The sequence below is a fragment of the Trematosphaeria pertusa genome (genome assembly GCF_010094035.1).
Source record: "Trematosphaeria pertusa strain CBS 122368 unplaced genomic scaffold BU26scaffold_8, whole genome shotgun sequence".
NCBI lineage: Eukaryota > Fungi > Ascomycota > Dothideomycetes > Pleosporales > Trematosphaeriaceae > Trematosphaeria > Trematosphaeria pertusa.
Genome location: NW_022987219.1, coordinates 1,016,894 through 1,040,456, shown reverse-complemented (window position 1 = coordinate 1,040,456; position 23,563 = coordinate 1,016,894). Strand labels below are relative to the sequence as shown.

At 56.5% G+C, this 23,563-nt stretch overlaps 6 protein-coding genes across 6 annotated transcripts; 4 read left to right on the top strand and 2 right to left on the bottom strand.

The window, feature by feature from the left end:
• Nucleotides 1–2,462: 2,462 nt before the first annotated feature.
• Nucleotides 2,463–6,398, bottom strand: BU26DRAFT_328487 (uncharacterized protein). The gene is made up of 5 exons (XM_033822151.1): nt 6,064–6,398; nt 5,602–6,000; nt 3,902–5,549; nt 3,541–3,845; nt 2,463–3,484 (listed from the first exon to the last, which is right to left on the bottom strand). Exons 1-5 carry the CDS (start codon nt 6,266–6,268, stop codon nt 2,619–2,621), a joined length of 3,423 nt encoding a protein of 1,140 aa, XP_033683176.1. The 5' UTR covers nt 6,269–6,398; the 3' UTR covers nt 2,463–2,618.
• Nucleotides 6,399–9,801: 3,403 nt separating this feature from the next.
• Nucleotides 9,802–12,631, bottom strand: BU26DRAFT_605684 (uncharacterized protein). The gene is made up of 6 exons (XM_033835609.1): nt 12,423–12,631; nt 12,209–12,370; nt 11,879–12,143; nt 10,852–11,825; nt 10,249–10,667; nt 9,802–10,182 (listed from the first exon to the last, which is right to left on the bottom strand). Exons 1-6 carry the CDS (start codon nt 12,544–12,546, stop codon nt 10,003–10,005), a joined length of 2,124 nt encoding a protein of 707 aa, XP_033683175.1. The 5' UTR covers nt 12,547–12,631; the 3' UTR covers nt 9,802–10,002.
• Nucleotides 12,632–13,443: 812 nt separating this feature from the next.
• Nucleotides 13,444–17,825, top strand: BU26DRAFT_540946 (glycosyltransferase family 69 protein). The gene is made up of 4 exons (XM_033831575.1): nt 13,444–14,200; nt 14,250–15,203; nt 16,106–16,221; nt 16,296–17,825. Exons 1-4 carry the CDS (start codon nt 13,648–13,650, stop codon nt 17,601–17,603), a joined length of 2,931 nt encoding a protein of 976 aa, XP_033683174.1. The 5' UTR covers nt 13,444–13,647; the 3' UTR covers nt 17,604–17,825.
• Nucleotides 17,826–18,710: 885 nt separating this feature from the next.
• BU26DRAFT_519899 (uncharacterized protein) lies at nt 18,711–20,963 on the top strand. Its single transcript, XM_033829174.1, has 3 exons — nt 18,711–19,319; nt 19,375–19,607; nt 19,663–20,963. Exons 1-3 carry the CDS (start codon nt 19,042–19,044, stop codon nt 20,565–20,567), a joined length of 1,416 nt encoding a protein of 471 aa, XP_033683173.1. The 5' UTR covers nt 18,711–19,041; the 3' UTR covers nt 20,568–20,963.
• Nucleotides 20,964–21,055: 92 nt separating this feature from the next.
• On the top strand, nt 21,056–21,602 carry BU26DRAFT_551539 (uncharacterized protein). Its single transcript, XM_033832108.1, has 2 exons — nt 21,056–21,234; nt 21,389–21,602. The coding sequence occupies exons 1-2, from the start codon at nt 21,068–21,070 to the stop codon at nt 21,567–21,569; spliced, it is 348 nt and encodes a 115-aa protein (XP_033683172.1). The 5' UTR covers nt 21,056–21,067; the 3' UTR covers nt 21,570–21,602.
• A 222-nt stretch (nt 21,603–21,824) lies between these two features.
• Nucleotides 21,825–23,515, top strand: BU26DRAFT_565576 (uncharacterized protein; the record flags this gene model as incomplete). Its single annotated transcript, XM_033833413.1, has 2 exons — nt 21,825–22,800; nt 22,896–23,515. The coding sequence occupies 2 exons, from the start codon at nt 21,825–21,827 to the stop codon at nt 23,513–23,515; spliced, it is 1,596 nt and encodes a 531-aa protein (XP_033683171.1).
• Nucleotides 23,516–23,563: the final 48 nt, after the last annotated feature.

The window sequence follows — 23,563 nt, the reverse complement described above, 5'->3', positions numbered from 1 at the left end:
GTCGTGCGTCAGGCTATGCCGTGCCGGTGGGGATCGTCAATAGCGTGTTGGAAAAGCACCGCGGTTCCAGAGTGCTGGGCTCGTCGGGTGGTGCGCCTGGGGGATTGCGTTTGGGGATCGGGAGGGGACACCATCGGGCGAACATGAGGGCTGTGAAAGAAGTCTCGAGATCCATTGTGTACGTATGTGGTGGTCGGATTTGAAGATGGAGAGGAGCGCGTCGACGCCGGACACTTGATATCAATGACGCTCAGGCCGCGTTGCTTTTGCTCGTACCCGTGGGATGCGTCAATGCATCGTTTCTGAGAACGAGGAGGTTGGGTCTGCACGTTTTCTCCACAGCACTACACCGGTATAGCAAGCGCAGAGCTGTGGCTGGAGACGCATACCGGCTCGAATGCGACAGGGGACGCCGTCGGGATCCCCCCGGCTCATCTCGAAGCCTTCCCTTTCCACCAACGCCCTTCCACCTTCGAAATTGCAACGATCCCACCCACCTGCAAAGAAGACGCAACCAAACGTGTCCCTTGTTCCCTGCTGGCTTCGTTCCTGCAGTGCAACCGTCGAGCAAATTCTGTACCGTATGTACATGCGATCCTTCGTTTCCACCGCCAACTGGTTAAAGAATGGGCTCGGGATTCGTCTGGACCGTGAATGGGTCCTGCAGATGCACTGCGAGGCGAGGCGTTTTTCTCTCCTCTCGAATGAAGTTGACATTGATGAATGCAGAGAAGTACCCTGTCCTTCGGCATGTGGTCAGACGGTGAGAGGGTCTCCGTTCCGCGGGGTTCTTGTTCCTGCAGCGCTGCCACGGCTCATACGATTGGACGTTGCAATCAGATACAGTAAACCCATTGATTGGAGCGATGCGCGTGGTGAGGAGGAGTGTGGGATGCGCGGTCCCGTCGATGAGGTTCCTTATCGCTGTTATCCATGGCCGAGTTGCCCGGCTAGCAGGAACCACGCTCCGCTCCTACTGTGTACTCTGTGACCAGATGGTTACATCTACCAGCAGACGGGCCTTTCTCGGGTTTCCCTAGTTTCGAGCCCTTGCCCTCTTCCATTTAATATACCTCCAGCCGGGGACGTCGTGATTCCATGTAGGTATGAGATGGTGGTGCGAACCAACCTTGGTATCGGCATCGCGATGCCGTCACGGGGAGGCGATGCATTCCCTACCCATAAGCTTTCCGGAACAGTCTTCAATGGAGGACGAAAAGCCACAGTAAGACGTCTGTCCATACTCGCGGACCGCGTCAAGCGGTTCTACAGCCTTCTGCTTCCTTCATCGCGATCATGCGCAGCTCGAAGGATGCGATCACTCGTTCACGCCCGCACCGTCAACCTGTCACTCTCCGCACTCCCGCAGCCACACCCGCCCAATCCTCCATCCTACTACATTACCCAGTGTAGCACTACAGCCTCTGCCTGCGTCAGAATTATGTGATTGGGTAGCCGCGCAGCCTGAGACACAATATCGAGCTTATGGTGGTACATGGAGGCGCTGGGGAGCTGTGGCCAAGGTCTGATGACCGTAAATCCATCTCACGCGCAGGAAGATGAAGCACGCCTCGAGGTAGACTTTGGAATCCTATCTGCAGGCTAGCATATGGAGAGGTGTTGTCTTTGCTTCAATAGCATGTAGAAACTATAGCGTCTAGCATCAAGCATAGCCTAGCAAGCTAGTTGTATGAAGCAAGCAAGCCTCAGTTCCAGCTCACGAAGTCCGTCGCCAACTCGCCATCCACACAACTCCCTTCCCCTCCCCAAAGTGGTAGCACCGCATTAGTGATATTCACCGGGGCGCACACACGAGAAGCCCTCTGCGGGGGTCACAAACTGCGGCCTCGTTGTTGTAGGGCTCGTCTCTTCTCTTACTGGTCCATTGATCGCCGAAAGCTGCTAGGGTTGTACATGCGGAAATCCGGCGCTTCGTCCCTTCACCTGCACGAAAATTAATAACTGATGTTATCATCCTGAAGTACCGATACGCCATGCTCGTTCGCAGACTGTGAGGCTGGGTTTGGGCTGCGGACGCCGGAAATAGAAGTTGTTAGTGGGGATCAAGCCCTAGGGAGGATGACGATGCTCGTATGTAAAGTCTGGATAGCTCAATCTATCCTCGACCAGCGCTGTGGAATGGGCACCGTGCATCTGACGCCATGTACCGAAGCCTTGCCATCTGTACCATGGGATAGGCCGGCACTGTGCCACGGTCTTCGATATTATCTGCGTTGGTATGATTCGGGGCCGGAAGGAAGAAGGCACATTGCAGAAGACCAGTTGAACGAGTACTGTGTACAGTAAGAATATTCATGTGTCCACATGCGGCGCTACAAACGAGCTGGTATCATCCAAGAACTCAGACCGAATTTTCGAACCCTCGAATGCTCCAATCCAATCCAGACCTGCAAAAGGCGGCGCGCGGGCGGAACGCTGGTGGTATCATTCGTGAAAAAAAAGTCAAGGATTGGCCCCCATAAAAGCCCAACAAGCCCATGTGAATAATCGCCGAAACGGCCGTAGGCGGTAATGATATGACCCGAAGGAGAAGGCGGATTGCCAAAAGGATATGGTACAAAGGACAAGGGGTTAATGAAAGCGACGGGGAATGAGATCTAATTCTCCTCCATGAGGGCCTGATCGTCGCCGGACTCGCGCCACTCCCGCGACCGTTCCGCGAGACGTTTTACGCCCGATATGCGCTCAGCCCAGAGTGCTTCGGAGAGAGTGCGGAAAGTGTATGCGCGCTGGGAAGAGATGACGCCGATGGCCTGGAGCACAGCCTTGCGCGAGTCCCGGCCGAAGACTGCCGGGTGGTTGATCCACTCGAGGCTGGACTCCAGCTCAGCGTCGAGCGCATGCATGGTCGTGGCGTCGATGCCCGCTGCAGGCGTGAAGGGATTCTCTGCATGCGGCGATGGTGTCCTGGGGCGATCGCCGCTGTCAACTGTTGGCGATGAGTGGCCGGTGCTGCCGGGCGCGCTTGGGAGGTCTTTTCGTCGGGAACCGGCAGGGGGCAGTGCAGGCAAACCACCTTTTCCGAGACCCTTTAGAATACTTCGTGTTTCCTTGAGCAAGTGGTGTGCTCGCTCGTGCTGACCTCGCGAGACAAGCGTGAGCGCACGTGTCAACATATCCGATGTGAGGAGCTCCATGCGTCGCTGCACGACATGCGGATGGGGCGGGATCGGTGGCGTTGACGGACGTCCAGAAGGATTCTTCTTCGAGACAGATGGTAAGATGGTAATGGCTAGTAGGGATGGACGCGGTAGGTGCGCGATGGTCCCTTCCCTGAGGATATCGCCGTAAGTAAGGTCGGCCTGGATCAAGGGCACCTCCTCGACGCTTAGGCTGCGCGACTCATCCTGGTCGAGGGGCCCGCCCAGCGCTTCTAAACCTGAAACAATCGTCTCCCAGGGATCTTGCGGTAGCTGCTCCGGCGACGCAGTGTCTGGCGTGATGGCTAGCTGCACGAGGATGTCTGAGAGGCAGATTAGCGAACACAGATGCAGTGGTACAGGTGTAATCGTAACAAACCTCTCTTGTCGCCGAAGCGCAGGTCGCCCAGCGCGGCTTCGGCGTCACGTCCAGTCGCGCGTTTGGTGATTTGCAATGCGCCGCTAATCTTGACAAATTTGGCCGGAGACCCTTCGGGGAGGCGCAGCTTCAGCTTGACGTTCTGGTGCGAGGTAGTCTGCAGCGAGCCCAGGCATCCCGCCACGCACTCGCGCAGCATCATCCAGTCTTTGACATAGGTATACGAGGCCTTGGTACGCGTGGACAGCTCAATCATAGTGTCGGGCTTGTGGGTCAGCCCCAGACCAAAAGAGTGGATGGTAACCCTGCATGAAGTCAGCCGGTCCGAAGGGGGAATGCTCGTTATGCATGTAAAACTTACTTTGCAGCCTCGGCTCGGGATACCACAAAGTCTACGCTCTCCGCATCCGACGTCGACGAGTCGCTGATGAGCAGGATGCTCGAAAGCGGGTTGTTTGATTTGCGTTGCATGAGTAGATCCATGGCGACGTTGGCGCCTTCGACCACGTCGGCGCGAAGGCTCTTTTGTCCCACGGGTCTTATTGAATCCAACACTTTTGGCCAGTCTCTCCAGGCCTTGCTCGTCATGCCCACAATCGGGACGCCGCCGCCGCTCGAGCCGAAGGTGACTAGTCCCATGCGGTCGCGCTCGCCCAAGTTATGCACTAGGAACTTGAGCGTGTCGCGCAGCAGGTTGATCTTCAAGCCTTGCATTGACGAGGAGACGGGAATGACGACCACTATGTCCAGGGGCACATGCATCGCTCCGGTGAGGCGGGGTTCCGGCAGCCCCGCGCGCGAGTTTGTGTACTCGGTCGGGGCAGTCATGGTGGACCTGGCGGCGCCATACGACGAGTTGACGGACGACACGCGCTTGGGGCGCCGGTACTCGTCGTCCTCTGTGCCCGAGTTGTCCTGGTCGTAGTCGGGCGTCCGGTGCGGCGTGGGGAAGTCCATGCGGATGTCCATCAGCGCGCGCCGCCAGAGCTCCAGCTGGCTCCTGTTCTGGAACTGCAGGTGGAAGGACGGGAGCTCGGCCACAGACAGGCTGAGCGTCAGGACGGCGTCGTCCGGGGAGTGCTCGACCTGGTTGAGGTGCTTCTTGATTAGGATCGAGCCCTTGAGCGTGCACTTGGTCTTCTTCGGCGCCGACGCGTCGGAGGCGTCCCACTGCGCGGGCGGGGCGACCTTCTTCTCCTTGACGCAGATGAGCATCTCGGAGAAGAGGTAACACTCGAGCTCCTGCCACGACTGGCGGTCCTTGCCGACGCGGACGTGGCCGTGCAGGCGCAGCTTGCCGAAGCGCGAGAAGTCCAGGCCGTGCCAGTTGTCGACGCGGGCGTGCAGGTCCTCGGTGATCTCTTCGAGCGCCTCCTCGGACTCGTAGGGCGTGTCGAAGGGGCGGCTGCGGACGGGCGACTTCGCACGATTGAAGCTCTCCGTAGCGCTCGCGATGGAGGGCAGCGGCGGCGCACCTCGCATGTCCTCGGGGTCCGCCCGCCACTTGCCGTCCACCACCTCGACCGTCACCAGACACGTCAGGCTCTGCTGCTGGCGCGACCGGCTCAGCGTCGGGAACTCGCTGCGCACTGTCACTGTGGGCGGCGGGATCGGGCTCTTCACCAGACCGCGCGGGCTGCTCAGGCTCGTCTCCATCGACTGCACGTCGTAGTCGTGCCGCCGCCCGTCGTGCGTGGCCGCGTAGTCGCCCGACGACGCAATGCCCGTCGCGCCGCTGTCGCTGCGCAGATGCTGCCGCGACATCGAGCCCATGCGCTCCCGCTCCCGGCTGAGGCTGCTGTCCCGCTGGCGCGATGAGTGGCCGCCGCCCTGATAGCGGCCGACGCTGACGTCGCTGTCGTTCCGCGGGCGCCCGTGGCTATGGCTAGGGGCGTGACTGTGGGCTTCGGACTGCAGCGTCTGGCTGTCCCACGGTGTCGGCGTGTTCTGGTTGCTCCGGTGGCTGCCCCCATCCTGCTGCACCGAGCGTACAATCGTGCTGAGCTTCTCTGCCAGCCATGTAAGCGCTTCTGTCATTGCTGTCCTACCATGCACACCTACCGAGATCTAGCACGTTCCCGCCGCGGCTGGTGTCCAGCCCCAGCGTCGCATTGCACGTCGGGCAGTGCTGCGACTCGAATTCGCGTATGTATTCGTAGAAGCAGGCCTCATGCGACACATGGCCGCACGACAGCTGCAGTATCCGCTCGCCGCGCAGCGTGTGCTCCAGCGGCTCCTCGCAGACGGCGCACTCGCTGCCGATAAAGGTGCGCTCGCGGCGTGTCCGCGACCGCTCAATGTCGAGCACGCCGGCCATGCCTCTGCCGGACCGCCGGGGCGGTTGCGAATCAAGCGTGGTGTTGCTGAGCAGCGCGGCTTGCGAGTGCGAGCCAAAGGGCTTTGCCGTGCTGGCAGTGAAGAAGTTGGAGTGCGAGCTGCGCGAGCTGGGACGGAAGCCTCCTAGAAAAGACATGAGCGGGCCTGAGCTCGAAGACAAGGTCTAAGTGGTATGGGTCTATGTACTGTGGTGGGCCACCGGCGATCCGAACTCGACGACCTTGGGCTTCGTCTTGGAGTGAGCTCTGGTGGACTTTTTGGCGTTCTTGTTGCCCAAGAGGCCGAGCTCGAAGAGGTTCGCTTCGATTTCGGACGGTTCTCGTTTCTGATTGTAATGAGGCGGGTTGGGTGGGTTGCGGCCAGACAAAGACGGATTGACTCCGCTCGACATGGAATTGTCTGTTCAGGAGCAGACGGCTGGCTTTTCGTTCGCGTCAGGCTCGTTTCAGCATCGAGACTGCGCGCGGAAGATCGCTGCGAAGAGGCCGCGGGCTGGCGGGACCTTTAGAGGCAAGCCGCTGGTAGGCTCGCCTGGGCTAGGTAGCAGCAAGGTAGGGGTGGAGCGGACCGGGAGCGTAGCTTGAGACGGAGCAGGGGACGATTTGCGGGCTTAATTACGGCGGCGTGCAGAAGAGAAGAATCGAGATGAGCTTTAGCCCAAGGAATACGCAGCGTCAAGAGTCAGACAGGAGTTTGCGGGGACCAGAGGGTCGGCGGCGCGAATTGGATCGTGGTGGATATATCTCGCGTCTGCCACAGCCAGCGAGCAAGGGCCGAGGGCGGCCTGCACGCACTGCCGTCGCCCAGAGGGCCTGGCAGAATGAGGCATGGCAAGCTGCAGGCTGTCTCGCGGCCCCTGTCTTGGGGCGAATCCGCCGACGCCGCCAGCGACGGTCGACGAGGGATGCGTTAGGGCACGGGGCGCTCGTGAATTAGGGGGCATTAGGGGCCCGGTTTTCTGCGCCACAGCGGCGCCCCATTGGCGCTTACGTTACGCTCGACTCAGGGCCTGCGACGCCGACCACGATGGCGGGACTGAGCGTTCGCCGCCTGGGCCTCCGGGTTGGCGCAATGCGAGCCGAGCCCGTGCTTGTCTGATGATATGGACGTGAGGCTGCCAGAGGGGACACGAACTGCGACTGCGCGTGCGTGCGTCTGTCGTGGAGTCGGCAGAGAAGCCAAGCGGGTCGGCACTCAAAGTGCACAGTACAATACTGTCAGTTCAGTACCCACGACCCCCCGGAACGGTTCGTGGCCCGGGTGGCCTTCTGCCGGACGATGCAGAAAACCAAACGGCCTCAAGCCTCGCGCAGGACGACCTCTGTTCGCTCATAGGTATTCCAAGTTCCTTTCCTCCACCCCGCCGACGCTATACATTCCTATGTGTAGTCGGTAGTCGGTCCAAGCACGTCGAGTCAGACCCGTTTCGACATAGAGTTTGACCGTTACTCGGGGTATCGTGGTCTGTTTAAACCAGCCGGCGCACTCACTGGCCAGGCCGGACAGCAGCGACATGCAATCGACGAGCGTCTGAGTGTGTGCTTTATGCGCATACTGCAGCCTGTTTACACCAAGCGTAGCCGAAGCGACTGGGCAGAGCACCTTCTGCAGGAACTTGGTCAATCACGCGGGGCAGCTGTGGCTCTAAAGACGATTCGAAAGTTAAATTCTTCGAATAGGCATTGGTACCGTGGTCGCATGCTTCTGGCTTGCGGTCTGTGAAACGCGGGGCAGGAGGAGTGCCGAACATGCCAGCCGGCGCATTCGGAATCAAAATGGAAGTCGAAATGGGAGAGAAGAGAGCGCATCTCAAAAAGTCCGTGGAGTAGTCCCGCGCGATAGTGCCGTGCCGGACGGAGTTCTGCGCGGCTCCCGCACATGGCAGCCACGAGGAGCGGCAGGCTCTGATTTGTGACGCTCTGCTGTGGTTGACAGCTGACGCATCTCCACGCTCATCTCAGCACATCACCATACCTTCCTTTCGCGGTCAACTCCGGATCGACCCGCGGCGAAGCTCAACTGTATTTCAACGTCATCTCTCGCAAAGCCTGCCTTGATGCCCTCTATCCCATCAACACCGTCATCTCTTCGAGTTGTCGATCTTTGCTACCATCCGCCGGTATGCTGTGCGCGGATGAGTGCCCAAAGGGGCAGCTTTGGCGCCGTGCCAGCGCTATTCTCGAAGCCTTCCCGAACCCAACGGCCGTCACCACACACCACGACACTCTCCCGGCAATTTTATAATTATCCGGCACACCTCGAACTCGATTTCAGACTGGCTGTTGATCGTGACTGATGTGCGTGCGCGCCACGTGTGCTCCATGCGTGGAGGGGTGCTGGCGAGCATGATTCGCGGGCCTTTATCAAACTTTCCCGAATGGGCGTTTGGGATGACGTCGGGCGAACCTTGGATGCCCGCCGTCGGGTCTATAAGATTCATGCTAATGATGAGGAGATCTGATTCGTGGTGCGGATCTCCTCAGGGAACCCGGGAGTCTTGGGGTTCAGGTGTTGCGCTGCAAAAGGGAGTCCGCTGACGTCCACAGACCACGAGTAATCCGTAGACGCGTGTCATTGAATGCGCAATTTTCGTCTCAAATTTCCCAGCTGACGGGGTGGAAGGAATGTTTCTTCAACCATCATCCTGGGTTGCCGCAAAGTCCTTTTCAATACTGTCGCTCTTTGGTACGCTACCACTGGTGGTACCCCTAGCGTGAATCTCTACAGCTGCCCGCGGCGAACAATAAGTCCACCAAGCCGGCCCCCTTTCCACCCAAATCCTTCGGGAAACCCCACATTGTGGAAAGCTTTCGCTCAAGACAGCACATCGGCGCCGCGAAGCCCTCGCGCTGGTTTTCCTTTTGCCGACTGGTCCCTCCAAACAACCTCCGACTCCTCCACAGTTCTTAGCTTCTCGTACTCGCCTCTCCAGTCGTTGATACTGGACGCAACAACAGCTCCTCCACTTCCCCTTCCATCCGTCCACCTGCCTGTCCTTCCCCCTTCCTTTCCTCCGTGCAACACACAATGGCTGATCGTATTCTCCCGCTCCCCAACATCGGTGCCACCACGGCGCTTCTGCAGCCACCCAAGAGCGCCCCGTCTGACACCGTCTTGACACCGCTCCTTCCAGCCCCAGGGATGTCGCCTCACTACCGCATTGGGGTCGCTTGCGGCGAACGGCATGTGGATTTCTGGAAGGTTAGACGGACGAGGGTCTTCCCTCTAGTCTACTCATGCAACTTGTGGACGGCGCGCACCACAAAATGTGGCTCCACGTGGTCCACAGTCTTCCAGAATACCGGGCCTCCCATGATGTGGAGTGGTGCGACGCCGCGAGACGAATTGAGCGGGAATAACAGGTGGGGAAGAAGATGAGCGACGCTCAAATGCCGTGATCCCAAGGAAGTGTGTCGCCCCCCTTTCCCTCGTACCGGTACAACACTCTTCCTAGCCGTTCGGCGCAAGTGCGTTAATGCCGCGAGGTTGGGCTTCCTTCGACACTAATGGCTCAGGGTCCTTCCTCATTGGAGCCGGCTCCGCGAAATTCCCGTCACCAAACCTCCTCCAAACACAGCACTTAAGAGTAGTCCACCCGAATACGCATCGCAACCCTCGGAGGAAGAGCCTTTGACAGAATAACGTTCCAGTTTCGTGTTGATACCTGGATTGCCGCCGCCTCTGCTGTATAGGTCACCCATCCCCAGGCGTTCGCCCAAGCTGGAGTCGATGCCGAGCACATTCTGCCGATGTTCGTATTTCGGACATTATCACAGGAGTCTGGCGTTGCTCCTTGTGCGCGACGACTGAGTCGCTATACGTCCTGGGGCGCGTGAAGGCATTCAACCCACTAGTACTCAGTCAAGCGTTCCGATGAACACCAAAAGCAATTCACTAGCACCCAGCGCTAGAAGACAATCAAAACTGTGAGGTATCAAGTCTTTCGATAGGATCAGGTAATTACATCCAGAAAGTCATGACCTTTCTTCGCTCCATCATGTGACGTTAAAGACATGATATGCCATGACCTCATATCGAAGCCTACGAATCAAGATCGCCCGAGACATACACCACGATAGCGCCCTCCTTGTTTTGAATCCTAGACTAGCACGAGGCCACGGTGATTTAAGCAAAGAAGCCACCACCTTCCTCGTCCTCGTCCTTGAAGTGAACGCCGCTAGCGGTCTCGCACGGGTCTGGAGCATATCCGATGGTGCAGTGCTCCCAGTCCTCGTCGTCCATTAAGGCGCGCTTGAAGTTGAGAGCATGGTAGATGCTAGCGAATCGGAACTCGATGTAGTATCGCTGAAACATTGTTAGCGAGTGCGGTATAGTGGAGCCTGACGGGCTTCAGGGCAGATAGTCACTCACGCCTTTCGCAGTCTTGCCTCGCTTGATGCGGTCGACTTCTCGCTTCAACTGGCCCTTTCCACGGGCAAGCTTCAACAAGGCCATGTCACTCCAGTCCTCATCCGCGTCATAGGCACGCACGCAGCGCGACGCGTCGCCTTCGATGCAATTGCGTATGACGTCGTTGATCGAGTTCGGACCTGGCTGCTTCTCCACGAAGATGACCGCCTTCTTCTCACCAGAGATCTCGATACCGTTCTCGGTAGCCTTGAAGTATTTCTGGCACGCTTCAGGCGTAAGGAACTTAACGAGGGCGAACCCGGATCCCGGTTCTGGGAGTGAAATAGATTCGAGCCTGCCACCCCAAACGAGTGCCTGTAGTTGGTTGAGGCTCGTGATACCCGAGACGCCCTTGAGCACGCAGGTGCGGCATGCAGCGGCTGGAAGCTTGTTAGCGAATTGTTACTGCGATAGATGTAGCTCGATCCCTCTGCCACACCAAGTGATTCTGGAGGCGTTCCAGAACCTCATGCAGGTTGGGCTTGACCGCGCGGTATGCGCCATGCTACTGCTGTCGGTTCGCAGACCTCCACGTGCCGTATGGTTAGGAATTGATTGACTCACCATTCTCGCGCTTCTCCTGTGTTGGCCAAGCAGTCATTTTGTCCATTGGATCATTTGAGATTAGTTTGGTCTCTGGAGAGGCAGTTGCCGCCTTAGCCTCCTCGTTCGGAAGGACACCCATAATGGCCTCGCAGAGCCTAGCGACCTCGTCAAGATTCTCTATAACGAGCACCTTTTCGTCCACCAGCGTGGCACAGAGATGCAGAAAGTCCCCGTCGTTCGTCTCTAGATTCTGCTCGATGAAATCGGCCGTGATGGGCGTCGCGCCTCGCTTGCCGAGTCCATTGATGTAGCTGACAACCGCACCTAAGTACTTTGACTTGAGATCATCAATAGCTTCCGCGTCAGGCTTTGTCGTTGCCGAGTATGAATGGCGCAGCTTTATCATCACGTTCTTGACAAGATCAGCTGTGATCGCCTTCCCATCGATGGGCACCGAGGTGAGGTACTCCGCTGCCTTCTGGAGATAACGACGCTCGAGGTCTTCCTTAGACATGCCCTCACATGGGTTAACCGCTGCCTTGGGCTCCACCGTGGCATTGGAAGGCATCTTGAGTTCTTCAGCACCTTCGACTTCGACCACGGGTGGCGTTGCTGATGCAGGGGCGAGACTCCTGGTTTTTGGTTCCTCCCTACCGATATTGGCCACATAGTTCTTGAGGAACTGAGTCTGCAGATTGTTGGTCGGTTCGTCTTCAAACGAGAAGAAGGACTTGTCTGGGCCAGCTGCGGCTCGACCACGACCATCCGGCGTTGTAGTAGTCGTGACCGGCGACGATGGTCCTGCGGTTCGATGGTGGCCAACTGGCATTGGGGTAGGCGTGGCCGCCGGCGATGGTGCAGGGCTAGGAGACATGAGCCGAGTGAAGATGGAGTCGATAGCTGACTCAGCGTTGTCGTTCGGCGCGGCGGGTTTAGCCTTTGCAGGGACTGCTTTTGCATCTGCCTTTGGGGCTGGCTTTAGTGACTCGTGCCTTAATGAAGATATAGTCAGCAAACGCTTCATGCGCGTAAGGCGGATACGCACCCGTCTTCAACCTTGGGTGCTGACCTGACCGGTCCCGTAATAGACGCAGCGGGAGCAGGGCCAGCGGGTCGCGCAACCTCAGCGGGCCGCACAACCTTGACGGCCGCCTTCTTGAGGTTGATCTTGGTCGGGGTAGCAGCAGGCTGGACAGCCAGGTTGCTCCTCGCATCCTGGGAGCCATAGCCGGAGGGGCGAAAGCCCGATGGAGAGCCCGAAGGTCCTCGCGGTGGAGCGCCGTGCAACAACGAGCGATCCATGCCAAAAGCTGTATGAAGTAAGTCAGCCAGGCGGTTCCGCACACGCAGTTGCAAAGCCTTGGAGCGCACTCACCTGCGGGCGAAGCCGGCGGGGACGGTGGCGGAGAAGGTAGCGGTGGGGGGATAGGGACAGATTGTTGTTGCTCTGTCGCGGATGAGGCGGGAAGTGGCCGAGAGGCGGCTGCGCGGGTGACGTGCGTGTTGTCGTTGTTGTCGGTGTGGGCGGCGGACGTTGCTATGAGACGTCAAAAGGGGAAGGCACGGGTGAGAGGCCGGGACACACTTACCTCGCTCGACCCGCTTGCTGACCTTGAGCTGCCCGATGCCCTTAATGCAGAGATCAAGGCACGCTTGGTACAGTTTGTTGTCGCTTGTTCGGGGACGAGGTGAAGGCCGGTCGGTCGTAGACATGAGACGGCAGCATCTGCATTGGCAACGATATGTCGGGGACGGAGAGTGGTAGCCGCAGAAACAAATGAGCTGACTAGGAGAAGGGAAAGGAAGCGCGTGGATGGCAACTCCGCGTTTGCACCACTTGGAAATGCTCACCGAATTTTCCTCTGGTGAAGGCAGGCGCGGTCAACAGACGTTCCATGTGCGCGTTCGGATGCCTTAACGCGGGAGATGACATTAGCAAGGGCGTCAAGCAGCTTGTATATACCTAGGTAGAGAATGGGCCATTTCCATCCATTTCCATGGTGAGGATCCCATTTCTGCTACGTGCTACCAGCAAGTTACCCTCCAGTCTTCCCTTGCGCTTGCTGAACGAGTGCTGCATACAGCAGATCTAGATGCACACGCCTTTACAGAAGATACCCACTACTTTGGTACATGCGTTTAGAACCTTTTCCTCTGCTGAAGAATGTTGATACTCGTGAATGTTCGCCGCGCATTATGCGGTAAGATCGTAGCGAGGTGGTTGAGGCTGAGCTAGCTACGCCACACCAATTGGATGTGGCTGACCGCGGGGACAAGTACGAGCGAAAGCCACCCGTGGACTTGTTCAGGGACTCATGCCACTATACAAAATGACAATATGGACAAGGCCGAGCGGGCAATGGGTGGTTCGACAGCCAACTGTGCAGAAGTGTGATGGTTGCGACGATGACAAAATTCGCGACTTGCACCAGATCTAGGGATTCCGCGCGCAATTCCATACACTTAGTCAGCTTCTGCGGCATCCGTTAAGTGCGCCAATTGGCTCTTGCCCCGTGTAATCCTGCTCGCGTAAGTGAATTGTGCTTGTTTTCGCTCTCATTTGGGCTCATTGGGGCGGTTATTATTGCCGGGCTGGGCCCTTGTGAGACCCTTGCTGCGCCCTGTATCGCGCGTCGGGAACCACAAAGACTGCTTTGTCGCTCACTGTGCTACGGCGGACCAACGCCCAGCCCTCAAATACCACCTTTCCCCGCGCCGCATGGCCTCTACCTAGCACGACCGCCCACAGTCTCCAGATAACCCGTCGCGCTTGCCTCATGCCGGAGCTCAACGTCTACGAAACCACCACCCCCCATGTCCCCTAGAACGCACCGATTCGCGCACGACTACGAGCTTCTGCCGCGCGCCTCCTCCGAGTCCCACGAAGGCGCAAACCTCGAGCGTCATGTGTCCAATTCCTCATGGCTCGGTCGTCTAGGCTTCCCAGACAAGCTCGCGGATCCCTCTGTCTACGCCCACTATGTGACGCCCCGCCGGAAGAAGCGATCGGCGCTGCGGCTGATATACTGGAGCCTCTTCTCCATACCATACATCTGCCTGTTTCTCGTCCTCTTCGTCGGTGCCTTTTTCCCCTCCTACACCCACCGACCAGCCCATTACGACGAGCTGCGCCAGCGGGCGCTCCAGAGCCGCACTCCCGGTCGCGCCAATATACGCAACGAGAAGGTCTTCATAGCAGCTTCCATCTACGAAGAGGAGGGTGAATTGTCGTCTGGTGCGTGGGGGAAGTCGATGCTTGACCTGGTAGACCTGCTAGGTCCGCAAAATGTCCACCTGAGCGTCTATGAGAATGACCCGGACGAGCTTACTCGACAGTCCTTGCTCGAGTTCCGGAAGAATGCTAAATGTGAGATTCCATCGCCTCGCGGTATAAGAAGCACTTGCTAACTCAATAGGCAACTCTACCATCGTCTTCGAGGACCTCGATCTGAGCAGCCTGCCCCGCGTCACCCTGCCCAACGGGATGACTCGTATAAAGCGAATTGCCTTCCTGGCTGAAGTGCGTAACCGAGCCCTGGCGCCCCTGAACACGACCGATGTCCAGTTCGACCGAATAATATACATCAATGATGTAAATTTCGACCCCATCGACGCTGCACAGCTCCTCTTCTCCACAAACGTCGATTCCGATGGCCGGGCCAGCTACGGAGCAGCCTGTGCCGTAGACTTCATCAACGCTTTCAAGTTCTACGACCGATTCGCGACGCGCGACCTGGATGGGTACAACATGGGTATACCTTTCTATCCTTGGTTCACAAGCGCTGGCACGGCAACGAGCAGGAAGGATGTCCTCTCCGGTACGGATGCCGTCCGAGTTCGGAGTTGCTGGGGAGGTATGACTGCTTTTGAAGCGAAGTGGTTCCAGGACCAGACAGACTTAGACAGCTCCGCTGCAGCGTCAGCGAGAAACCCGCCTATTACACCCAATTCCGAGCTTGCGCCTCTCCGATTCCGGTACGAGGAGGACACCTTCTGGGACTCCTCGGAATGCTGTCTCATCAATGCAGATCTTCAGTACAGGCGAAGTGGGCTCGGGATGCCCTCGGACTCTGCCATATACATGAACCCTTACATTCGAGTGGCTTACGACACGAAGACACTCTCCTGGCTCTCTCTTTCTCGCCGCCCTGAGCGCCTCTACTCTCTCATTCACGACTTGCTGAACCACGTCGTCGGCTTTCCCCAGTTCAATCCAAGGCAAACCGAGGAACCCGGACAGACCGTGACGGATACAGTCTGGGAGTATGATGATCCGGTTAAGGCCTTCGCTTCGAATGCCACCGCTGAGGACCTCAGAGGTCATTGGCAACAAATAAAAAGAACAGCCAAGCCCGGCGGTTTCTGTGGAGGTAGAAATCTACTGGTCATCAACGAGACGCCGGAACACGGCGAAGGGAGGTGGGGAAAGATCACCCCACCACGACCTCCAAGATGATCTTCTGAATGCGGTTTTTACGGTGTTCACTTCCCGATTGTGTTACCATTATACACTTCACCTAGCTTTTCTTTCTTGTTTGTCATATGCATAGCGGCGGCGTTTCTGAGGACAGAAAAAGGTCTGCATTGAAACATAGGACAGCAGCATTAGACAGGTGAGCTGTCTAACATGTCACGAAAGCGGATCTCACGCATGAGCGATGAGGGTGGGATTTCGCGCTTCTACGAGGTTGATCTCTAATAGAGCTATCAAGCATAATTCATGGTCCTACGGCGTCTGCTCGTACGTCTCATAGGAGCCGCGCAATGAGAGCGTGAAGCATGATTATCCAGTTCACAACAGCGCACATGGCGCATCTGTTGTTTCACCAATCGCCTTGCAGATGTTTGTGGCTAACGTAAGGTACGCCAAGCGCCTAAGCCAGTTCTGGCTTTAGTGCAAGACTGGACATCAGGGTAGTCACGCATCACCGGCGCATCAGCAACGCCTCATTCACACTTGCTTTTCCCTGCATCGTTTGAAAGAAAACATCTTTCCTACTTGCTCTACTCTTGCTCCTCTTATACATAACCCCAGGACACAACTGCGCATCCTTCGCTTCCAGGCTGCTGTGTGGCGTTGCCAACGTCACCCAAAGAACATGGCTCTCGATAACGATGCTAGGGGGTGGATCATGACCGCGGTCAGCGGCATAGGTGGGTAGGCTGCCTGCATACAATGAGATACGCTGCTAACTGATGTCCAGCCTGTACCGTAGGAGGTAATGCGTCTCTTTATCCAATCGTCTGATCTTTCATGCTGAACGCCACCTAGCGTCGATAATATGCGTTGATCTCATCATCCGTCAGCTACCCGGAAAGAGGAACTTTAGGATAGAGGACAGTAACGCGTTCTTATCCTCTGGATTAAGTCTGTCATTCGGCGTCATGGTATGTATCCGTTCGGATTACGTCCTCGGCTCTTTTCAGAGGACTGCCTCACATGACTAACATATGCACCTCAGATCTTTTCATCGCTATACAGCATGCTCCCATCGGCAAGGAATTATCTTCAAAAGGGGGGAATGAGCGCAAAAGCTGCAACGTTTACCTTGGTTGGGTGCTTTTTGGTCGGAGCCATCGGTATCGCGATCCTGTCACAGATTTTGCATCGGTATATTCCGCATTCGGTGGTTGACTGCGATCATGAGCACGGTGACGAAGAGGAGGGAAAAATGGAAGATGAAGAGGATGCACATGCGCAATCTCATTCCAGGCCTAGGAGTATAGAAGAGCAGAGAGCAGGGCTTCTCCAACTGGACGGAGCGCAAGATGCCGAGCGCCATCAGACTTATACTTCTTATGGTGGCGTGGTCGAGAACCATCATCCAAGGTTTGCGGCGAGGAGGCCGTCTCTGCACACGCAGATTTCGACAAAGGTCTCGCAGCTTGTCACTGGTTCGAAAGAGTTTTGCGATGAGAATGGCCAGTGTTTTGGGTACTCGGATCCCTGCGGACAGGAATGCTTTAGGAACGTGCAACACGCGCGGCCACAGCGACTACATCCAGCCACTGGCAAGGCTCCTACTAGGCCAGTAGGCTCAAGAGCGCAAACCATGCCGTACGAACGCCAGCCTCTGCTGCAGCATGTCGATGAGGAGACCACCTTGGCACCGATTGCGTCTGGACCAGCGGCCCTGGAAAACTCACACTCAAGCCTACCATCAATGAATGGAAACTCGATACAGAAACATCCCAGCTCACAGTCATTGGCGTCGCATTCATCATCCAACTCGTCGCATTCCACACACAACCACCACGCACAGCACCATCACCACGTCCCAACCAATGTCTTCCTCTCCATCGGCCTCCAAACTAGTATCGCGATTGCGCTTCACAAAATGCCCGAGGGCTTCATCACCTACGCCACAAACCATGCCAACCCGCGTCTGGGCTTCGCCATATTTCTCGCCCTCTTCATCCATAACATCACTGAGGGCTTCGCCATGGCGCTCCCGCTCTACCTCGCCATCAACTCGCGATGGAAAGCAATGTTTTGGTCGGCGTTACTCGGCGGTGTGTCGCAACCACTAGGCGCTGCTATCGCGGCGCTTTGGTTCAAGATTGCGAAACGTGGAGCCGGCGAAGGTGCCGGTGAGCCAGGTGAGACAGTGTATGGAGCTATGTTCGCGGTGACAGCGGGTATCATGGCCATGGTTAGTGTGCAGCTTTTGGGGGAGAGCTTGGATTTGACGCATTCGAGGCGGTTGTGCTTCGCGAGTGCGTTCATTGGCATGGGTATCTTGGGGTTGAGTAGCGCGCTCACGGCGTGACACGTACATAGGTGGACTTGCATTCGTATATAGTCGCTGTATTGATATATTTTTTCGCTTGTGGGTCGAAGCAGTTCCCGTCGTTTGAAACTTGACGTATGATCTGGGGAAAGAGGAAAGTAGTTGCAATGGATCATAAAGTCTCGCAAGGCTCTGCTCGTCCACGGCACGTAACAACACATGACCCGTCGGCATAACCGACTCCAAGCAATGCATCCACTCCACGTTCATCAAACATCCACTTCCGATCCTCGAAGCCTCGATCCACGCAGAGCAACGGTCGAACTCGCCCTTCTCACTTAAAAAGCATGTCCTCTTCTTTCGGCTGCTGGCTCTGCGATGGTATCAGTCGTCTGAAAAGACAAAGGGGAATGGAAAGAAAGAGTGTCGTACGGCGCAGCTGGCGGAAGTGTAGGGTGCGCTGTTGCCAGAGGACTATCATGTTGATAGCGAGCTGGAGCACGCCGAAGATAGCGGCAGTGAGGACTTCGGCGGAGAGCTGGCCAACTTGGGTCATTGTGTGAGATGGATCGGTACGTAGACTAGAGATTTGAAGGGTTTGGGTGAAATGGAAAGAGATCTACATTGAAGCATGGGTGATAGTGGTAGCTTATAAGATTCCATTTAGGAGTTTTGTCAAGAGCCGGAGCCTCACCGCGGCGACTCGCTGCGATACGTATTCGGCGAGAGGATTGTACTTTTGCAAGTGAAGATTTCGCCCCGGGACTCCGTGCGTTCTGCATATCGGAGCACCATACTAGCTATCGGTACGGGGAGGGGGTCTGTTTGGACGTTGCATCGTATGAGAGCAGCATAGTAGTTTTGCTGGTGCGGCTCGGACCGGTGTTCTTTAGAATACTGTGGTTGCAGGCGGAAGTTGTGTCAGCTTTGGCATTTCGGCGTGGAAAATCACAGACCTCCAGAGGGCCAGTGAGGGCTGACTTAGCCAATCAGGCCTTATATCTCAGCGTTTTGGCCTGAGCGTGTAATTGCCAAGTTTGCAAAAATTACAGCCGAGGAATAATAGTAAGAAATCTCCGGATATAACGACGCGCGGAACAGCCATCCTGAAGACCTCCGCCGGACTGTGCACCCGCACACGTTATCTTTGGTCAATTTCCGGTGCCTCGGCATCTTCAGTCATTGCCTCCCACTTCAGCCACCACGTACGCAGTACGCTCAGCCGCATTGCAGTGACTCACCGACAATAGGAGTTTCGTTCTCCATCCAATCATCGATCACCTTCGACAACACTGCCTACTCTCCTGAGTCTTGTCGCTCTATTATATGCTCTGGTATCGTTGAAAATGCAGTGTCCCTCTCGCTCCTTAGTCTGTTCCAAAGGTTTCCCCTCCAACCCCCCCACGACGCACGCCAAATCTCCATTGGAACCTTTGCCAATATAGCGAGGTACTGTCAGCACAGTGACCTCCCTCAGATGCCCTCACTCGGCAAGCCTCCGTCCGTCATGTGGTCGAACAACGTCGTCGAGTCGTTCGGCCCGCATCCGGCTCGGATAGCGCTAGCTCGTGAGAGTAACGTTTTGCCCACAACCGCGATGGGTCCACCGACGCAGCAACGAAAGAGAAAAGCGCCAACTCTACGCGCTGAGGCCTGGGAGCCATACAAAGCTCGCATCATCGAACTACACATTACGCGAAGCCTTCCGCTGAAGGACGTCAAGACGATGATGGAGGATTTCGGCTTTATCGCGGAGTACGCACCTTCCAGATTACCCAGGAATTATGTACTAACACGAATTGGCGTACAGAGAACGGCAGTATCGAACACGTATCAGCCAATGGAGGAAGGACAAAAATGTCAAGCCTCAAGAAATGAAGGCAATCGTTCGGAAACGCCAGCAGAGAAAGCTCGTTGAAGTTGACAAGAGGGGTCTCGTTTTCGAGGTGCGAGACAATGAAGTAGAGCCACGAAAGATAGACCGTTGGATGAAGAGGCATGGTATTCCCGAGAGTCTTCCGTACGCCCCCAGCCCCGCCGCATGTAAGTACATAACAAAAAAAAAAGCGTCTTATGGATTTGTGCTGACGTGCAGAAGCCACTCCGTCCGCTGTAATCTGTCGAACCATTTCCGAACGCGGCACACCGGTTCCCAGTCCCTCACTCTCAACAGCAAGTCCGATTCACTCACTAGGGGGCTTTGATACTCCGGCTCAGAGTCCACGGGTATGCTCGCCAGCTCTTTCCGTATCCAGCATAGTTCAATTTAAAGACAGCACTCTCACCACGCAGAGTCCGATTTCTACTTGTCGACCTCTTCCAAGCTCCGTTTCCGCTGTTGGCATCGCTCAAGGCCCATCGGATATTGCAGCAGGTTCTCTCCAGCATCATTACAGCCAAGGCGGGGGGGAAAGGTTAGCCGGGGGAGATGACCAGGACATGCTAGATGAGATGAGGGGTCTAGTGTCCATCTACGGTTTGGCTTCTTTCTTTTACTGGCACCAACTGGAAGTGGGAGCAACTGGGTTAACTAAGCAGTTATTTGGGCAGGAGTACCCATGCACGCTAGAGGGCATAAGCAATGCGGTGGCGACATACCACAATCAAGGACGGTGGCAGGAGGCCCAAGTGCTAGGCGAGCGCATCGTTAAGATGAGTTCAAGGACGCTTGGCGAGGAGCATCCAGATACGCTAACTATCATGAACAATCTGGCGGTGACATACGCCGCAAAAGGACGGTTGAAGGAAGCTGAGGCGCTACATATAAGGGTGTCGGAATCTAGGAAAGCAGTGCTTGGGGATTTGCACCCGGACACGCTAACCAGCATGACTAACCTGGCATGCACACTCAAATTGCTTGGACGCAAAGAGGAGGCCGTTTCATTGATGCGAAAATGCCGCCGGCTACGGGAAAATGTCCTTGGGCCAGAGGATCAGGACACAAGAGAATCGCTCGAGTTTCTCAACAAGTGGCAGGCGAAGGACGGGGAGACGGATCTTTGAGCCGGTTTCTGGGTATCGCACATGCATGTATCTCTTTTGTGTTCTTTGCGGAAGGTACGGGCACTTTTGCTTGTCTACCATACTCCTCTAGGCTACACCCTAAACTTGTGCAAAAGAGAGTAACTGTCCCTACGTAAGAGTATCGAAGCATATCGCCACATTCCTAGAGTGGAGCAGGAGCTCAGTAATAGCTTGCATTCGTCTTTCACTCACCGCAAAGAGTGGTCTCCCGTGTGACGCTTTTCACTTCGACCTAACAACACAACGAAATACCCACACTACAACGCCACCCCGACCCCAAAACTTATTCCGCATCCATGTAAGCCCCCGAACACATCTGGCCGTCCTCTGCATCCTCTAGTACTCCTTCCTTCACGCCCTCCTCACACCCCACGAAATCAAACCTACCGCCGCCGCCGCCTTTCCACCCTGCTCACATCACGATAAACACTCATCTACATACAAACCCCACCATCCGCGACAACCTCAGCCTCGCCGAAATGAAATCCCGCGACGCCATCGTCCTCATCGTGTGCCTCATCACCGTCTTCGCGCTCCTCTTCGCCTGGTGCTGGTACAAGGCGGCGACGCGCGCCGTCACGGCCGAAGTCCACGAGATGCGGTATCGCAAGGACGTCGAGGCTGCTGCTGCTGCTGCTGCGGCTTCGTAGGATCCGCGCGAGCGAGGGAAAGAATTGGGTGGGGAAGCCAGGTAGGGAGAGGAAAGGGAGAGGTGGGGGTTAGGAGGAGGAAGTTTGGGGTATGCCGTCGAGGAGAGGGGGTGTTGTGCTGCGAAAGGATAGGATACTAATTAGATGAAGGTTGCAGGAATATGCGTCGATTTGGGCACACTTGCGCACCGGGAAGAGCGAGCGAGGCCACTTCACGCTCTGGATCAATTGCATGGAGTTTGCCTACACCTCGTGGGCACGGAAACTTTTAACAGCTGCGTTGTTTGATACTCGGACTCGGACTAGCAGGGGCGGACTACGGACGGATTAGCCAATGGAAGGAAATACAATGGCTTTACCTACGGCAGTGCGTTGTGCAGAGTGAGTTTGCTCTGCTTCGACCGAGTGGTACGACCGTTAGCTATTATGGAGTTTGTTTGTCTCATGGGAATACTCGACAAACTTTCCGTTCATCGTGCGCAAGGCATCTTAGACGAGAATAACAGTCTCGACAGCTCTTCACCACAGCGTCTCTTGCTTTCCTTTGCTCTCCTTGTGCTGCTTTCCTCTCTATCCCGAACCCAGCATGGCCAATACCAACCTAATCGTTGCCATCGTCTTTGCCGGCCTGTTCGGCGCTGCGGTCGTTTGGCTCGCAATCTACTACCTGCACCGCTATATTCATATGAAATGCCTCAAGCTGGCTCACTGGTTCCATCTTCTAATAAAGCCCGAACCTGAGGACTATGGCCACGAGAAGGGCCGTAGCAACGCTGGCTCCTCGTCGCGGTCGAGATCTATGAGACGCGGAAGATCAAAGAGGGAGTATTCGCAGTCGAGAAGAAGATGTCAGAAGGGGAGTCCGCAACCAAGAACGAGGGGTTGGACTGAGGATTTCGAGAGGGAAATCGAGAGACGTCCGCCTCCGGCTCGTCGTTCTGGACAAGGCTATTATCCACCCCGGATTGGGTGGCATACGCAAGAACAGGAAAGCATAGAATCTAGCTTCGCCGAGCCTATAGCGCCACCGCCAGTAGCTGGCCCGAATCCGGCTCCTCAGATACCTCTTTCCATGCCGGCACTACGTCCAGGACCAGTCGCATACGATTCGCGATATATCCAGCCCTACGTGGAAGAGTACGAAGCCGAAGAGAGGCAGCAAGAGGGACCGGACGAAACAGAGCCCTCCCTGGTGCAACCTGTGCCCGTTAAGATGGACTACATGCACATTTGCGACGAGTACCCGCCAATGGTGCTCGAAGCCTTGAAGCAACAAGCTCCTTCCAACTCTTCTTCAGAGAGCCTCTCCTCCAGCGATTCATCAGGATCAGTCCAGCAAATACCGCGAGCCTACATCCCCCGCTCAGCTCCTCGTGCAGCGTTCCAGTTTCCTCAGTATCCACACCTGCAGACACGATTATGGAATAGCGGCCCAACGTCGTACCCGAGGCAGTGGATGGACAAGCTCGGACGGGGTGGAACGGAACCTGTTAGGTATGCACCATACACGAGAATGAGCGGGCGTCGGAAGTTGAGAAACGCGGACAGGCGTCTAGCACCGAGTAATGCTCCTCCATGCCCAGTGTGATGCTCGTAGGATAGCCATGCCGCTATCCTATGCACCTTCGCGCGCATCAACTAACCTGATATATCGCAGTTTCTGAGATTCCCGGGCCCCCGATGGGCGAACGACGGAGCGGGCAGCGCGCAGCTCCTCCACGCCGACCGCGGCCTGAGCGACGGCCCGAGCCTCGACAAGACGTGGACTCTGATCACTCTAGACGGCTGGAATGCACCCCACCTCAGGAGGAAGGCGAACGAGTGGACGATTCCGCACCCGAGCCGGAGGAAGCGAACGGAGAGCAGTATGAACAAGGCGGAGCGACGCCACCGCCAGAAGAAGAGATGGCGCAAGAGCAGGCCTCGCCCGCACAGGAGCGCTGCCCGGAGCCCGTAATCATTGAGCCGGGGGAGTCTCAATCAGAGCCCGAGAGACAGACGATTCTGCTCGGCATGGCTCCCTCAGTGCCTGAAGAAGCGCCAGCCACGGCAGCTCCAGCCTCGCTGAAGCAAGACTCTCCAATCCATGCCGTGTCGCCATCGACGCTTATATCGAGCCTCGGTAGGAGCGCGTATGATTGCAGCCATGGCGGTGAAGCTGCGAGTGGGAGCGTTGGCGGGGCGGTTCAAAGCGGTCGGAGCGAAGAGGGTGGATCTGCTGTCGAATCCGAAATTCTGTCGACGCTAGGCTGGGAGACGGAGAGGGAGGAGACGTAGCAAGCGCTGTGCTGTTAGCCCGGTGAATTCACCTTCCCAGTCGTGACG

What these genes read in the sequence shown, in the direction of transcription:
- BU26DRAFT_328487 (XM_033822151.1), bottom strand. Translation starts at nt 6,268, where the DNA reads ATGTCGAGCGGAGTCAATCCGTCTTTGTCTGGCCGCAACCCACCCAAC. An exon ending in ATCGCCGGTGGCCCACCACA is followed by an intron (nt 6,001 to 6,063) that starts GTACATAGACCC and finishes TGTCTTTTCTAG; the next exon opens with GAGGCTTCCGTCCCAGCTCG. An exon ending in GCGCTTCGGCGACAAGAGAG is followed by an intron (nt 3,485 to 3,540) that starts GTTTGTTACGAT and finishes TCTGCCTCTCAG; the next exon opens with ACATCCTCGTGCAGCTAGCC.
- BU26DRAFT_519899 (XM_033829174.1), top strand. Translation starts at nt 19,042, where the DNA reads ATGCCCTCACTCGGCAAGCCTCCGTCCGTCATGTGGTCGAACAACGTC. An exon ending in GATTTCGGCTTTATCGCGGA is followed by an intron (nt 19,320 to 19,374) that starts GTACGCACCTTC and finishes ATTGGCGTACAG; the next exon opens with AGAACGGCAGTATCGAACAC. An exon ending in CGCCCCCAGCCCCGCCGCAT is followed by an intron (nt 19,608 to 19,662) that starts GTAAGTACATAA and finishes GACGTGCAGAAG; the next exon opens with CCACTCCGTCCGCTGTAATC.
- BU26DRAFT_605684 (XM_033835609.1), bottom strand. Translation starts at nt 12,546, where the DNA reads ATGTCTACGACCGACCGGCCTTCACCTCGTCCCCGAACAAGCGACAAC. An exon ending in CCCGCCGGCTTCGCCCGCAG is followed by an intron (nt 12,144 to 12,208) that starts GTGAGTGCGCTC and finishes TACTTCATACAG; the next exon opens with CTTTTGGCATGGATCGCTCG. An exon ending in GCACCCAAGGTTGAAGACGG is followed by an intron (nt 11,826 to 11,878) that starts GTGCGTATCCGC and finishes ATCTTCATTAAG; the next exon opens with GCACGAGTCACTAAAGCCAG.
- BU26DRAFT_551539 (XM_033832108.1), top strand. Translation starts at nt 21,068, where the DNA reads ATGAAATCCCGCGACGCCATCGTCCTCATCGTGTGCCTCATCACCGTC. An exon ending in GCTGCTGCTGCTGCGGCTTC is followed by an intron (nt 21,235 to 21,388) that starts GTAGGATCCGCG and finishes AATTAGATGAAG; the next exon opens with GTTGCAGGAATATGCGTCGA.
- BU26DRAFT_540946 (XM_033831575.1), top strand. Translation starts at nt 13,648, where the DNA reads ATGTCCCCTAGAACGCACCGATTCGCGCACGACTACGAGCTTCTGCCG. An exon ending in GTTCCGGAAGAATGCTAAAT is followed by an intron (nt 14,201 to 14,249) that starts GTGAGATTCCAT and finishes CTAACTCAATAG; the next exon opens with GCAACTCTACCATCGTCTTC. An exon ending in GTCTGTCATTCGGCGTCATG is followed by an intron (nt 16,222 to 16,295) that starts GTATGTATCCGT and finishes TATGCACCTCAG; the next exon opens with ATCTTTTCATCGCTATACAG.